The sequence below is a fragment of the Drosophila novamexicana genome, unplaced genomic scaffold (genome assembly GCF_003285875.2).
Source record: "Drosophila novamexicana strain 15010-1031.04,08,12 unplaced genomic scaffold, DnovRS2.1 tig00000485-arrow-pilon, whole genome shotgun sequence".
Classification (NCBI taxonomy): Eukaryota; Metazoa; Arthropoda; class Insecta; order Diptera; family Drosophilidae; genus Drosophila; species Drosophila novamexicana.
In genome coordinates this window covers 1,165,373-1,176,100 of record NW_020824808.1, presented here as the reverse complement: position 1 = coordinate 1,176,100, position 10,728 = coordinate 1,165,373, and the positions used below count along the sequence as shown (strand labels likewise).

The 10,728-nt window shown below is 38.3% G+C and overlaps 2 protein-coding genes across 4 annotated transcripts; both read left to right on the top strand.

Annotated features, from left to right (window-relative positions):
- The first annotated feature begins 4,161 nt into the window (after positions 1-4,161).
- LOC115761677 (ficolin-2-like) lies at positions 4,162-5,481 on the top strand. 2 transcript variants are annotated; one of them, XM_030703533.1, is made up of 3 exons: positions 4,162-4,287; positions 4,359-5,203; positions 5,265-5,481. In XM_030703533.1, the coding sequence occupies exons 1-3, from the start codon at positions 4,222-4,224 to the stop codon at positions 5,389-5,391; spliced, it is 1,038 nt and encodes a 345-aa protein (XP_030559393.1). In that variant the 5' UTR covers positions 4,162-4,221; the 3' UTR covers positions 5,392-5,481. The 2 variants fall into 2 exon arrangements, with proteins under 2 accessions (XP_030559393.1, XP_030559392.1); XM_030703532.1 differs by having other exon boundaries at positions 4,347-5,203.
- A 3,761-nt stretch (positions 5,482-9,242) lies between these two features.
- Positions 9,243-10,484, top strand: LOC115761665 (microfibril-associated glycoprotein 4-like). Of its 2 annotated transcripts, none has more exons than XM_030703511.1 (3): positions 9,243-9,366; positions 9,438-10,282; positions 10,344-10,484. In XM_030703511.1, the coding sequence occupies exons 1-3, from the start codon at positions 9,301-9,303 to the stop codon at positions 10,468-10,470; spliced, it is 1,038 nt and encodes a 345-aa protein (XP_030559371.1). In that variant the 5' UTR covers positions 9,243-9,300; the 3' UTR covers positions 10,471-10,484. The 2 variants fall into 2 exon arrangements, with proteins under 2 accessions (XP_030559371.1, XP_030559370.1); XM_030703510.1 differs by having other exon boundaries at positions 9,426-10,282.
- Positions 10,485-10,728: the final 244 nt, after the last annotated feature.

Sequence of the window (10,728 nt, the reverse complement as noted above, 5' to 3'; positions counted from 1 at the left end):
GCACCGGAATCAAATGACAGCGGCATAAAAACTTTGGTCAGTTTGAGTTGCGGTGTTGGATTTTCGGATTTTAATTGTGTGCCGCAGCAGGTGCAGGCAGCCATGAAAGTGGCCAATTTCGAGTGTGGCTGCCGGGCAAAGGATACGTGGCACATATTTCCGACTATATTTTAATTAAAAAACAATTTCGCATAATTGCGCAACTGATCAAAGTGCCGACGGAATGTTCTAGTTCAAGCAAAGGGTTTGCCTCCGAGTGTGAAAGTGCGCCTCCACAATGTGTGGAATTTGTGTGTCCAGTAATTTATGTAAATGAATGTGAGCAGCGTCTAATGAAAACAGCGCTGGGCTGGGACACTTCGCAGAGCATAATTCACACTTCAACGCAACAGCAGCAGGACTTGTCCGATAGTCATCGGGCATCAGCACCAGCCACACGGATCTGTCAAAACTATAAGCTGACACTAAAACCATCGAGGCACTTCAATGGATTTGGAGAACTGGTCATGAGGGTTGCTGCGATTGCTTCGCTTTGCTTCCTGCCAAATGCTCTTTAACTTTAACTGGGAGTCGAGCGGCTAACAAGCGGCGCGTGGCATTTTGTTTTTCACACGCCGCCGCCGAAAAGTACAGTTGACGCACTTTGGCGTTGCCAACTGTACCGTTTGTTGTTTAATGTCAGTGTCATCATTACATAACCTCACATATACACAACATAATTCACTTCCGGCAAACGTGCAAACGTGTGCGTGCCCGGAATGTCATCCCCCGTGCGGGTGTGTAGTTTAAAGTCGCATAACTCAAAAATTAAAGTGACCATGGGACAATTTTCAATTTGGGCATTGTTCATAAATCAAATTGCGTTTACGAGTAGCCGCAGGACATGGTCGAGGGTTCAAAGCCGGCGCTTTGATGAGTTTATTGAAAAATTGCAGAGCATTTTTGGGTGGTTCCTAGGCTGAACTTTCTCTATTTTTTTTCTCTCTTTTGTTAGCTGTCAAACATTGTCAACACTCGTCGTGGCATGTGTGACAGTTATGAGTATTTGCAATCCAATTTAATCAAAAGTTTTTGGGCGTCGTCAAGTGGCAAATGGTTTTCATCTGTGTTGTTTTCGAACAACAACAACAACTAATAATCGCATTAGGCCATGCAATTTTGCTGTCGCAGGATTTGCGGCATGTGTCCAAGAAATGGACAACACATGTCGGCGCCTCTGATTAGCCAGGCCAAACAAGTCGCATTGGGGAGAATTGAATTTTTAAATTGGCACCCGCAGTCGGAGTTGCGCCACATTGTGGCATATAAATCTTTGGATGAAGTCTTAACATGTCAGCGCCACTTATTTTGCTTATGTACAAGACATGCTCCAACTTTATTCAAATGGCAAACAACAATGGGGCCATCGAGCAGCAACAGGAAACGGAAGCCGGCAACTGGGAATTTTTGGGCAATTGGATTACGAATGGCTGGGGGGTAGGGGGTTACACTGCTTTGGCTCTGGCTACAAATTCCTTTTGGGCAAATCCAAAGCACAAAGCCCGTGACTTTGATTTATAACAGCGGAGGTTTGTATTTTTGTAATTTCACAAAACCAAGCGTCGAATGTCCCCTTTGGCAGCCCTAACCCCTTTTGTGCTGGCTGTCTGCATAATTGTGCCGTGTGCTTCTTAACGCTAAGCCAGCAGATTTATGGCCAACATCTTATTCTAAGAATGTCTGCCCACTTTCACTTTATTTAAATGAGTTTTGTTTAATTGGCTGAGCTGCTCCTGGATGCGCATTTTGGCCAGCGGTCAGTTGTGTGCCTTTTGATTAGTTTGCGGCCAATCTGAAGCTGCCCGCAAATCTGTACACTCGGAAAAAAAAAACAGTCCGAAAAACAGCTTTGAGCTAGGCTCCTATTGGGCCGAATCGGTGCCATCCCTATCTTAAAAATATATTCCTAAAAGCGATTTATAATTTTTTCTAAAAAAAAAGTCTGAAAAGTATAAAGTTATCTCTTAAGAGCACACTATATCTGCCTTTTGATTAATTTGCGGCCAATGTGAAGCTGCCCGCAAATCTGTACACTCAAAAAAAAAAAACAGTCCGAAAAGCAGCTTTGAGCTAGGGTCCTATCGGGCCGTATCGGTGCCATCCCTATCTAAAAAATATATTCCTAAAAGCGATTTATAATTTTTTCTAAAAAAAAGTCTGAACAGTATAAAGTTATCTCTTAAGAGCACACTATATCTCCCTACTTTTGAGAGCACTTGATTCTTTTTGTATGTTTTAAATATGGTCTTCTTTAAATTTATATTAATGTTCAAATGTTCAAAATATTGAAACATGTAAAACAATAATTGAACTTTAGATTTTCAAAAATGTAGGTAACATTTTCGTTGAGTGTATATACATATAGAGCGCAAGCAAATGATGACTGCATCAACTGTCTATTGCAGCCACGCCCGCTGGCGCCACTTGAATGCCATCAACATGACAATAACTTTTAACGCTGTAATTTCTGTTAAATTCAACGACTTCGTAACTAATTAGCGAGAACCATAAAAACAATGAGCGGCAGACCGCAAAGTGTCGCGCAGTCGAGTCCTGCCCCGAACCGCCTGCCGTGGATAAGGGCTGTTGCACCCTTGCCGCAGCCGAAAAGCAGTTACTAATGAAGTTTGACATGATGTGTAGCTGGATGAGTTTACGGATACGGATGCGATGGCGGTTGGGTGTTCAGTCTGTCAACGTCAACAAGTGAAAGTCAGCCCTGCTAAGGGTTAAGGGCGGACTCAACTTTCCAGCGACATCGTTAAAAGACCATAAAGTGCATTAAAATTAAAAACGTGTCAAAATGTTCAGCATCAACTTGTTGTCCTGCTGATTTTAATGAGCTCTTAATGAACCAGCGCAAAAGTCAAGCTCAAAATAAAAAAAATTAAAAAACTCAACTGAAATTAAGACACGCACATTCGTATAATTTGCGCCTCATTTGTTTGCCACAAAAAAAAAAAAAAAAAAAAATGGCGCGCAGTTTAAAAAATCGTAAATTATAAACAAATTTTTAATAAAAAAAAAACAGCGCGCGCATATGCTGCGTGTGACTTTTGTTGCTGGCCATAAATTATGTAAATTTTCTACGAAATTAAAAAAAAAATATATATATATATACATATATAAATATGAAAGCAATGCAAAGTGCGTCCTCTAATAAGGGTAAATGGTCACACGCAGCAGCGGGTTGTCCGCCTTGTGGGCGTGGCCAGCTGGCCTGTGTTCTTTTCCATCGACATAAACGTGAAAAATATGCCCTTTATTTCCTATTTTGTAATTTGTTTTCGTTTTTTTTTTCTGTTGTAAAACACACTGAAATATGAGGAAAAAATTGCCACATTTTCCCAAATGGATTTTTTATTAGATTTGCAGACGCCCCGGGGGTTGATCGACAAAAACAGTACCGGGTCGTGGGAATGGGCGCTACAAGGGAGCTGTCGCTGCCTAGGCATATAAATTCACTCGACTGATTCAATTCGACAAAAATGCATACAGACAACCTGCAAGTTTGTCCTAATCACCCGAGCAGCGAGAGATCTGTGATTATGCACACATAAATTTAACAACCGACATATGCAGAGGCTTAACAACAACAGCTCAGGTAAAATTTATGGTGGAAAAAACTAAAAACCTACTAGAAAAGTTGGCAAGAGCTACACTGTACAGCATGAAATTAAAAGAAAGAGTTGTTAGAGTTCTTCTTGCATCTTTTTCAAGCAAGCTGTTTAATTTATACAAAACTAGCCTAAAATTGTAATTATACATAAAAATCGTCGAGTAGCTTGTACTTTAAGAAATAAGTATATATACTTAACGGGGTGGGAAGTGCTTTCTTTACCCATTCACAATGTATTCAGAAGCTGAATTTTGTTGACCAAGAAAACATTGGACAAAATCAGAAAAACTTTATTGTAAGAAAAGTCGCTCAAGTTCACAGAATTAGCATCGCGGGAGTGCAATGATTAAATTAAGGATCATTGGCTGACGATCTGGAGAATTGATTAGAAATTTTATAAAAAATGATTCGCCCAGTTTCAGCTACGGTTTAATACTGCCAATCGAATCACATTAAAACAAACTTATTTCCTTAGCAAATGGAAGATTTCTTTTTACAGTTCTGTTTCAGCTTTGTGGAGAAATAGCTGTCCAACCTGACTGTTTAAATTGAAGTGTGAAAAGATGAATTTCATGATGATATTTGCCACATGGGCATCGTTGCTGGGAGTCAACAGCGGTCAGGACACGGTAATTGGAACAATAATATTTTAACTATATTAACTCTGAGATGTGACTGATTATTCAAGAATTTGGAGCAGATTCATGTTCAGGAACGCCTAAAGGTAGAGCTGGAAAATAAAATTGTTTATATTCAACTAAAACTGTCGGAGGATCTGTATAAAGATGAGCTGATTAATTCTCTAAGGGAAGCGAACGAGTTGCTAAATAAAGAGTGCACAAATAGCTGCCGTCAATCTGATGTGGATTTACAACAGACTTTAACAAACTTACAGAATACTGCCGACATTCTGAAGATAATGGTTAATAATTATGATCTAAATGGGAGCTCTTTTGAAAACCAGCTGACATTGTGTCGAGCTCAACTGGCCAAGCCAACTGTAAATCAAATTTCGACCCTTGCTCCAAGAATTGAGGAACCGAATCCCAATAGTTGTATTCCGTTCGGTTATTATACAGGCATTAAAACCCTTTACTTCGTCGGCTTAAGTCCTATTCGCGTTCTCTGCGATGGAAAAACAGCTGGTCCCGGCTGGACTGTAATTCAAAGTAGATACGATGGCTCTCTGGACTTTTATAGAAGTTGGGCTGAATATCGAGTAGGTTTTGGCAGCCTGGACAAAGAGTTTTTTATCGGACTGGAAAATATTTATCACATGACCAATTCTCAGCGCCATGAGCTGTATATATTTGTACAGAGGTTTGATAATGGTGTCGACTGGGCTCGGTATGATAATTTTTTAATTGGTAGCGAAATGGATAGTTACAGGATGAAAAGTCTTGGTACCTATTTTGGTTCTACCGATATAATGAATAATCATATAAACACTGCATTTTCGACCTACGACCGGGAGAGCAGCTATAACACTTGGTCAACAAAATATCATGGTGGCTACTGGTATTTTGAGGAGCTATCGTATGGAAAGTAAGCAACTTAATTTTAAAAATTTAACATATTTATTATTAACAATCTTTTTTATTTCTAGTAATCTAAATGGACGATATTATTCTAAATCTTATGCTCATGACGACGGCATGAATTATCGAGGGCCGGGCTCTAACACGCCAGTTCAAAGTAGTCAATGTAAAATGCTTATTCGCCCACTGATATAAAAATCGAAAGCATATTTATGGATTATTTGTATTTCATATCTTATACTTTATATGATAAAAAGATATTATAAAACTATTTCTCTAAAGTGATAAAACTTTGTATACCCTTTTGGAGGATATTATAAGAAATGCGTTATAGTAATATAAACAATATAGTATTCTTGATCAGCACCAAAAGCCAAGTCGATGAGTATGGGCACGATTTATCGAAAATTAAGTTATTTTTTCAAAAAAGAGTTTTGGCTTGTAAGTATATCATGACCAAGCTCGGCATTTATTAGTTTCATTATGTTTCTTCCAAATCGGTTCGAATTCGGATCAACATAAATTCTGCAAGAGCATTTAATTTAAATTGTCATGTGCTTAGATATCATTTCTAAAGAGCTGACTCTGAAATTACGTGTTGATTACAGGGGCTAACAGTCCGTTGCTCATTAAGTTTGAAGGCCCCAGAAATAACACCCGAAACGCAAGACTCTACCATCAAAATTCAATTTTTAAGAGGAAATGCTGACTTGAACTTTAAGCTGTAGGTCTTCCTAGTCCATGCGCAGTTCGAGATTGTTTTCGATAATCGATAACTTACTCCGATTCCAAGCAAACGATACAAATCGATATCGAAATCCTGTTTTTTGAGAAAATTGGGTATATAATAAGACTAGCTCTTACCAAACCTTGATATGTTGCTTCTAGAATGGTATACATATATCAAGTATCTTTCACCTACCTATCGTAGGTACCTATCGCCACCTCCCCGATACTACCGAAAAGTTATAAATCAATTTAATAGCCCAACCTATATTTAATAATATTTAAGCTACAATTTTAATGCAATTGTCATTTTGATAATACTCGAATATTTTATAGTACAATAAGATCTACTTCTGAAAATTTCATCAACATCGGATAAGAAACACAAAAGAAAATGCTGCAGCTAGCGCAATTTGCAAGAATTTCTGTATACACATTCATGCGCATCTTCTTTGAATTCTATTAACAGCATTGCAATTGGGAATGTGTTGGTTTCTGTGCTGCTATTTTAATTCGTTTTTTTTTTCGTTAAGACTCAATAGTTGGTGTGGATGTTGGGCAGAGACGGCGGCAAGTCTGTGCGGTCTGTTGCGAGCTCGAACCCTGCCAAGGGGACCTCTTTTTATACCCTTGCAGAGGGTATTATAATTTTGTCGTGAAATGTGTAACGCATAGAAGGAGACATCTCCGACCCCATAAAGTATATATACTCTTGATCAGCATCAGTAGCCGAGTCGATATAGCTATGTCCGTCTGTCCGTCTGACCGTCTGTCCGTCTGTCTGTTTCTATGCGAACTAGTCTCTCAGTTTGAAAGATATCTTAATGAAATGTTGCAGAAGTCCCTCTTTCTGTTGCACGCAGCACATATGTAAAAACCAGCTGGATCGGACTACTATATCATATAGCTGCCATAGGAACGATCGGTCGAAGATTAAGTTTTTGTATGAAAAAAAATTTTGTTTTTCAAGATATCTTGACCAAACTCGGCATTAACTATTTTCCCTGTGCTTCTTAGATACGGGCAAAGCACTATAAGCATTATGAAAAGGTTGGGTCTGCAAGGGTATTAGATCTTCGGCGTGCCGAAGATAGCATTTCTTTCTCGTTAAATTTATATTTATTACTACAAAACACACGAGCGAGTAGCGCACGCTGCATTTGGTGTTGTAATAAGAGGGTTCAGGGTGTTCCCTAGTCGGGACCTCCCGACTAGAACCTCTTACTTGTTTTCTGTTGCTGTGAGCTGTCGCTGCCTAGGCATATAAATTCACTCGACTGATTCAATTCGACAAAAATGCATACAGACAACCTGCAAGTTTGTCCTAATCACCCGAGCAGCGAGAGATCTGTGATTATGCACACATAAATTTAACAACCGACATATGCAGAGGCTTAACAACAACAGCTCAGGTAAAATTTATGGTGGAAAAAACTAAAAACCTACTAGAAAAGTTGGCAAGAGCTACACTGTACAGCATGAAATTAAAAGAAAGAGTTGACCTTGATATGTTGCTTCTAGAATGGTATACATATATCAAGTATCTTTCACCTACCTATCGTAGGTACCTATCGCCACCTCCCCGATACTACCGAAAAGTTATAAATCAATTTAATAGCCCAACCTATATTTAATAATATTTAAGCTACAATTTTAATGCAATTGTCATTTTGATAATACTCGAATATTTTATAGTACAATAAGATCTACTTCTGAAAATTTCATCAACATCGGATAAAAAACACAAAAGAAAATGCTGCAGCTAGCGCAATTTGCAAGAATTTCTGTATACACATTCATGCGCATCTTCTTTGAATTCTATTAACAGCATTGCAATTGGGAATGTGTTGGTTTCTGTGCTAACACTCAATAGTTGGTGTGGATGTTGGGCAGAGACGGCGGCAAGTCTGTGCGGTCTGTTGCGAGCTCGAACCCTGCCAAGGGGACCTCTTTTTATACCCTTGCAGAGGGTATTATAATTTTGTCGTGAAATGTGTAACGCATAGAAGGAGACATCTCCGACCCCATAAAGTATATATACTCTTGATCAGCATCAGTAGCCGAGTCGATATAGCTATGTCCGTCTGTCCGTCTGACCGTCTGTCCGTCTGTCTGTTTCTATGCGAACTAGTCTCTCAGTTTGAAAGATATCTTAATGAAATGTTGCAGAAGTCCCTCTTTCTGTTGCACGCAGCACATATGTAAAAACCAGCTGGATCGGACTACTATATCATATAGCTGCCATAGGAACGATCGGTCGAAGATTAAGTTTTTGTATGAAAAAAAATTTTGTTTTTCAAGATATCTTGACCAAACTCGGCATTAACTATTTTCCCTGTGCTTCTTAGATACGGGCAAAGCACTATAAGCATTATGAAAAGGTTGGGTCTGCAAGGGTATTAGATCTTCGGCGTGCCGAAGATAGCATTTCTTTCTCGTTAAATTTATATTTATTACTACAAAACACACGAGCGAGTAGCGCACGCTGCATTTGGTGTTGTAATAAGAGGGTTCAGGGTGTTCCCTAGTCGGGACCTCCCGACTAGAACCTCTTACTTGTTTTCTGTTGTAAAACACACTGAAATATAAGGAAACAAGTAGAAGGTTATATTCGGGAGCTCCGAGGGTCGAAGCTGTCGCTGCCTAGGCATATAAATTCACTCGACTGATTCAATTCGACAAAAATGCATACAGACAACCTGCAAGTTTGTCCTAATCACCCGAGCAGCGAGAGATCTGTGATTATGCACACATAAATTTAACAACCGACATATGCAGAGGCTTAACAACAACAGCTCAGGTAAAATTTATGGTGGAAAAAACTAAAAACCTACTAGAAAAGTTGGCAAGAGCTACACTGTACAGCATGAAATTAAAAGAAAGAGTTGTTAGAGTTCTTCTTGCATCTTTTTCAAGCAAGCTGTTTAATTTATACAAAACTAGCCTAAAATTGTAATTATACATAAAAATCGTCGAGTAGCTTGTACTTTAAGAAATAAGTATATATACTTAACGGGGTGGGAAGTGCTTTCTTTACCCATTCACAATGTATTCAGAAGCTGAATTTTGTTGACCAAGAAAACATTGGACAAAATCAGAAAAACTTTATTGTAAGAAAAGTCGCTCAAGTTCACAGAATTAGCATCGCGGGAGTGCAATGATTAAATTAAGGATCATTGGCTGACGATCTGGAGAATTGATTAGAAATTTTATAAAAAATGATTCGCCCAGTTTCAGCTACGGTTTAATACTGCCAATCGAATCACATTAAAACAAACTTATTTCCTTAGCAAATGGAAGATTTCTTTTTACAGTTCTGTTTCAGCTTTGTGGAGAAATAGCTGTCCAACCTGACTGTTTAAATTGAAGTGTGAAAAGATGAATTTCATGATGATATTTGCCACATGGGCATCGTTGCTGGGAGTCAACAGCGGTCAGGACACGGTAATTGGAACAATAATATTTTAACTATATTAACTATGAGATGTGACTGATTATTCAAGAATTTGGAGCAGATTCATGTTCAGGAACGCCTAAAGGTAGAGCTGGAAAATAAAATTGTTTATATTCAACTAAAACTGTCGGAGGATCTGTATAAAGATGAGCTGATTAATTCTCTAAGGGAAGCGAACGAGTTGCTAAATAAAGAGTGCACAAATAGCTGCCGTCAATCTGATGTGGATTTACAACAGACTTTAACAAACTTACAGAATACTGCCGACATTCTGAAGATAATGGTTAATAATTATGATCTAAATGGGAGCTCTTTTGAAAACCAGCTGACATTGTGTCGAGCTCAACTGGCCAAGCCAACTGTAAATCAAATTTCGACCCTTGCTCCAAGAATTGAGGAACCGAATCCCAATAGTTGTATTCCGTTCGGTTATTATACAGGCATTAAAACCCTTTACTTCGTCGGCTTAAGTCCTATTCGCGTTCTCTGCGATGGAAAAACAGCTGGTCCCGGCTGGACTGTAATTCAAAGTAGATACGATGGCTCTCTGGACTTTTATAGAAGTTGGGCTGAATATCGAGTAGGTTTTGGCAGCCTGGACAAAGAGTTTTTTATCGGACTGGAAAATATTTATCACATGACCAATTCTCAGCGCCATGAGCTGTATATATTTGTACAGAGGTTTGATAATGGTGTCGACTGGGCTCGGTATGATAATTTTTTTATTGGTAGCGAAACGGATAATTACAGATTGAAAAGTCTTGGTACCTATAGAGGTTCTATCAATTTAATGAATTTTCATATAACCAGTCAATTTTCGACCTACGACCGGGAGAGCAGCTTTGAAAATTGGTCAGCAAAATATCATGGTGGCTATTGGTATTTTGAGGAGTTATCGTATGGAAAGTAAGCAACTTAATTTTAATAATGTAATATATTTATTATTAACAATCTTTTTTATTTCTAGTAATCTAAATGGACGATATTATAATCAATCTAACGTCGCTTATGACGACGGCATGTATTATCAAGGGCCGGATTTCAAGGAAGTTAAAAGTAGGCTATGTAAAATGCTTATTCGCCCCATGAAATAAAAATCTAAAGCATATTTATGGATTATTTGTATTTCATATTTTATAATTAATATTAAAAAAGTATTTTAAAAGATTTTATAAGAAAAGCGTTACGCATATCCGAGAAAATATAGTAATATAAACAATATAGTATTCTTGAAGGTCCCAGAAATAACACGCGAAACGCAAGACTCTACCATCAAAATTCAATTTTGAAGAGGGAATGTTGGAAGGTACCCAAAAATATAAATACCAAGAATCTCTGTAGACTATACAAGA

Coding starts and splice junctions, on each gene's coding strand:
- LOC115761677 (XM_030703532.1), top strand. CDS start 4,222: ATGAATTTCATGATGATATTTGCCACATGGGCATCGTTGCTGGGAGTC. Junction 4,288..4,346: donor TCAACAGCGGTCAGGACACG/GTAATTGGAACA, acceptor TGATTATTCAAG/AATTTGGAGCAGATTCATGT. Junction 5,204..5,264: donor GAGGAGCTATCGTATGGAAA/GTAAGCAACTTA, acceptor TTTTATTTCTAG/TAATCTAAATGGACGATATT.
- LOC115761665 (XM_030703510.1), top strand. CDS start 9,301: ATGAATTTCATGATGATATTTGCCACATGGGCATCGTTGCTGGGAGTC. Junction 9,367..9,425: donor TCAACAGCGGTCAGGACACG/GTAATTGGAACA, acceptor TGATTATTCAAG/AATTTGGAGCAGATTCATGT. Junction 10,283..10,343: donor GAGGAGTTATCGTATGGAAA/GTAAGCAACTTA, acceptor TTTTATTTCTAG/TAATCTAAATGGACGATATT.